Below are 5,000 nucleotides of genomic sequence, written 5' to 3' on the forward strand. Positions count from 1 at the left end.
ACAGGATATAAAGAAAATTCAACATGGAGGGATATCAATCCAGTTTGCAATGTGACACCACACACCAGACCCTGTGGACGATGCTTATGGAGCCAAGGGGACATGTGACCCAAAGCACAACTCTAAACTCGGGGAAAAACATGTAGAGAAGAAGCAGTCAGCTGGTATTCTGGAATGGACATTTCTAAATGATCCCATACTTTTGAACGGCAATGCTCACACAAACACACATAATGTCTGTGAGTTCTCAGAGTGATACCTGAGATACTGATCTTCATTCTCTTTGGGTTCTCATTGACTCACGGAAGTGAATATTGCTGTTATTGTACTGGTAACGAAAGCTGCAGGATCAAGATCAGGGCCACAAGGTTGTAGTTCCCTGGCAGCACACACACACACACATAATTAGACAAATACTACCTCATAATAATACTGGAAAACAAACAGTCATAGATAGCAGTGGACAGAACTAACACATCTTTATCACAACCGTACAGTACAGCCAAGTCATTAAAATGAAACCAAAAAAGAACACAGATTAGCCTGTCACCACTTGGCCTCTCTTATAGGCTGATAAGGTTAAAATACTCTTCTGTGGAAGAGAGCTAGAGCTATGTTTAATTTCTGGATGATTAGAGTGGTTTGGCAGCAGTTTGTGATGGAAGTTTCATTGTGTTGTTTTACTGTAAGTTAAAGAATGTGCCATGCCGTTGCCATCTGAGTCATTCACACGTTCATCTTCCATTTACAAAGAAACACACAGATTGGGACATAACACAGGATTTCCCTGACACTCTCTCTCTCTCTCTCTCACACACACACACACACACACACACACACACACACACATTGTGGATGTGTAGATAACAGATGTAACTGAATCATGGTCCAGTATTCAGCGAGTTTCACCAGATATTAAAGGAACAGATCTACTTAGATCTGAAAATCTGAACCAGTGGAGTCTGTTTGGAATAAATCAGAACTTTACTACTATAAATCTGAACTAGTGGAGTTTGTTTGGAATTGATCAGAACTTTACTACTATGTGTTCATTATAGACAGGGCAAAACCCAGAGCGATCTGATTAAGGTCACTACCAAATTGATCCTTTTTCTCGTAGAATCCATTTCTGCTTGGGACATTTTTATATCACACATTGTTAATGAGATCATTTGAATATTTGGATACATTAGCAAATATAAATGCATAATAAAGAAATGTATTGATAATATGGCTGTAAGTATTATGTGACATTCAAAACAGAGGCGGTATGATGTCACTCTGTATGTAGGTTAACTGCTCCCTCTAGTGGCTATCCAAAATAACGTTGCCGGGTTGGCTCATTGTCATGCTCTCAGTGTCCTCTAGCTGTCAGCTGTGGACTACTCTGCTTTACCTGCTGCCATAGCCAGCTCCAGCCCATGTCTAAACCGGCAGACCACACAGTGAACTACTGAAGAGGAAAACACAGAGGAACGCAGTCAGATGCCGAACGCAGAAACGGTAGCTCAGGGTAGTCCACTCCAGACAGACTCAAGAGAGGTTTTTTTAGAGGTTCTCTCCGCAAGACCATCTAGCGCAGAGCCATGGCACTGCTGTAATGGGCGTTTTCAGCATTCACACACACTGTACAACAATGACTGTAAAAAAGGACTTTCCACAGTCCCTGGGATACACACACACACACACACACACAGATGTTCATACACACAGAGACACAATACGAGCAGGTGATAGCCGACACTAGTGTGAATTTGGCCCTCATACCTCCCCATCTCCAGCTGTTCTACTGGTTTCAGACCCACTGCTATTATATTAGGAACTTTGGCTAAATAATAAACACATGTATTAAACCTGCTCTGTTTCTGAACTTTGGCTAAATAATAAACACATGTATTAAACCTGCTCTGTTTCTGAACTTTGGCTAAATAATAAACGCATGTATTAAACCTGCTCTGTTTCTGAACTTTGGCTAAATAATAAACACATGTATTAAACCTGCTCTGTTCCTGATAGCGGTTCCCATATCATGGGTCCAGTGCATTGGTGTGATGTCCCTTTAATTAGACCCTGTTTACACTGTGGGCTCACTGGGCACTTTCAACTGCTTATGAATATGTCATGACATGTGATTGGCTGAAACAGACCTGCTGGAGACTGATTTGAAAAGCACTATCTCAGCTTTTTCACTTAAGTGCTTAATGGAAATGGTGTGTGTGTGTGTGTGTGTGTGTGTGTGTGTGTGTGTGTGTGAGAGAGAGAGAGAGAGAGAGACTACGCGTGTGGGTGCGCGCGTGTGCGTGTGTGTATGGAAAGAGTGATAATAGCTTTTTATGTTTCATAACATTAACGGCATTCACGTTTAGATTTAATGACAAGCATCTTATAAATGCCTAAATATTTATGAGGCATAGAGAGAGAATGATAGAGAGAGTTAAAGTTTAAGGTAGTTTAAAGGTTTTTCAAGAAGTTCCTGAAGAAGCAAACAGGACTGCATAGCCTAGTCGCTCCTGCCCGGCGCAAGGAGGGAACCCGTCTTTCCCGGTGGGTCTCTTAGGTAACTCACACGCATTTCATTTCATCCCGCGAGCTTTCTCATGACCCGGTTCTGTGTGACGCGCGTGCGACTACTTCAAACGGTACCGAAGATTCGGCTGGGAAAAGCTGAGGATGAGAGGTTCATTTCTCGCACTCCGCACCGATTATGCTACTAGGGTCGTTGTTTTAATCGCTACTGTTTCAAACGGCATTTTGCTCGGATGTTCTTCAGAAGGTCTTTTGCTCGAGTGCGAGTGTTTTTCTAAATTTGCACTGGACTGCAAATAATTCGGGACATTTAATAAGGTCAGGGACTTCTGTGGTGCCTACATCCATTCTGCAGCTTGCATTCTGCAGCAGCATCCCTCTCTCCAACATGCATGACTGAAATGTCTGTTTTGCTTTTATGCTATTAGAGAAACAACTAACGAACTTGTTTAGTATACGTAGTCACTCTGTAGTACTGTAGTTTAGTAGTCTAGTCTAGATTGTGTGTGTGTGTGTGTGTGTTGTGTGCGTGTGTGTGTGCATGCGTGCGTCTGTGCATGTGCAATGTAAGCTTAATTTAATGTATATAATCTGCATGAGATATATGCACTGTGTATAATTACTGTCTGCATGTTAATGAAGTCATATGTAATAGTGTGTGATGGAAGTGTGTAGAACTTCAGTGTGTGTGAGAGAGTTAAGAGTGTGTGTGTGTGTGTGTGAGTGAAGAGTGTGTGTGTGTATGAGTGAAGAGTGTGTGTGAGTGAAGAGTGTGTGTGTGTGTGTGTGAGTGAAGAGTGTGTGTGTGTGTGTGTGAGTGAAGAGTGTGTGTGTGTGTGTGTGAGTGAAGAGTGTGTGTGAGTGAAGAGTGTGTGTGTGAGTGAAGAGTGTGTGTGTGTATGAGTGAAGAGTGTGTGTGTGTGTGAGTGAAGAGTGTGTGTGTGTATGAGTGAAGAGTGTGTGGCGATGGCGGAGCGCGTGGAGAGTCCGCAGGTCCTGCTGGAGATGCTGGACATGCTGTGTTCGCTGCAGGGCTGCGTGTCCTACGCGGATGTGTGTGTGTGTCTGAGCCGGCGCTTTGCCCTGCCGGCGCTGTGTGAGCTGCGTTCACTGCTGTACTCCACGGCCTGCCGTGACCCCTGCTTCCCCGCCACGCTGTTCCGCGGCCGCCTCCACCCGGCCGCTACGTCCAGCCTGTCGGCCGCCGCCGATGTGGTCTCGCTCTTCAACCTCATCACCATCACGCGGCCGCCTTTCTACACCCTCCCCCTGCCCTACGACAGCCAATCCCTGGCCTTCACACCCGCCTCGTTTGGCTACGCGGGCTCTGATTGGCCGGGGGGCGTGGCGGGGGCGGCGGAAGGCGGTGCCACAGCGATCGAGGGTCAATATGAGGCGGTGTCCGAAGCCGCAGGGATCAGTCCGATCGCGCACACACACACGCTCGCGCACCCTTACGCACACACGCTTGCGCCCAGCATGCAGGATGTGCAGAGCGACTCTGCGGCCAGCTCGGTGGTGATGGAGTCCGGCGCGGCCAATGAGAGCGCAGGGACGGAGCGCGTCACGGCCAGGAGGAACATCTTTAAGGCCGACTTCCACAACGTGGAGCCCCTGGACGCCACGGAAACCGGCCAGCAGTCGGGCTCCTTGGAAAGCGTGGACGGCCAGATGACCGTGCGGAACGAAGACATTCTCTTCCTCTCGCTGAAGAACCCATACCCTGATCCGCACGCACGGCGCGCGCACACACACTCCCCGTACGCACACGCGTACTCCGAGGTGCGCACGCGCACGGTCAAGCACGAGAGTGTGGACGGCGTCGATGGCTCCTCCTACTTTGGGCCCTCAGCTCGTGATTGGCCAGCCGCAACACACGCCCTCCCCCAAAAGAGCCACAGCCTCGAGGACAGCACCAGAGACCCTTCGCTCGGAGACGCAGCGGCGGCCAGTTACGAGCTGAAAGGTTCCATATCGGTGGAGTCTGCCGTCGGCGGGGCGGGGTCTGGACAAACAGGACTGGCAGAGTTCTGGCCAATGGGAACTGCCCATGGATATTCCACACCAATCGGAAATAGCCTAGGAGACTCTGGACCTATGGGATCTACCCCAGCAGATTCTGGACTGACCAGCTCTGGTCTGAGTGTTGCTACGCCAGTCCAGTCCAGCGAGGGAGGCTCTGCACCAGCTGGACCGAGACTAGGCGGCTCGGGACCCATCGGAATGCAGACCCCCGGTTTTGAGGAGGTCCGAGCCGCTCTGAAGCGTCTCAGTGGGCGGAGCTTGGACTTGATCTCCCAGGACTGGCCGGCGGGGGCCGAGGGCGTGTCCAGCGTTGCCACGCAGACCGACGCAGCCTCGCGGCTCCGCAGCCTCAACAAGCTGTCCTTCGACAACCCGGACATGCCCGAGGACGACATCAGCGCCATCTTCCGCTTCCTGGACGACATCAGCATGTGCGGCTCGGTGGCGGC

General features: G+C 49.2%; 1 protein-coding gene across 1 annotated transcript in view; it reads left to right on the plus strand.

Moving 5' to 3' along the window:
* Nucleotides 1–3,492: 3,492 nt before the first annotated feature.
* Nucleotides 3,493–5,000, plus strand: part of minar1l (membrane integral NOTCH2 associated receptor 1-like) — a 5,503-nt gene continuing 3,995 nt past the window's right edge. Inside the window, exon 1 of the mRNA XM_076299356.1 lies at nt 3,493–5,000. This exon is cut by the window's right edge and continues 463 nt beyond it. Coding sequence (XP_076155471.1) covers nt 3,493–5,000 — 1,508 coding nt within the window.

This window comes from Alosa pseudoharengus, unplaced genomic scaffold, assembly GCF_046254945.1.
Source record: "Alosa pseudoharengus isolate Yale_2024_CS ecotype anadromous, Long Island Sound unplaced genomic scaffold, YU_APseudo_1.1 YU_APseudo_1.1_scf_10, whole genome shotgun sequence".
NCBI lineage: Eukaryota > Metazoa > Chordata > Actinopteri > Clupeiformes > Clupeidae > Alosa > Alosa pseudoharengus.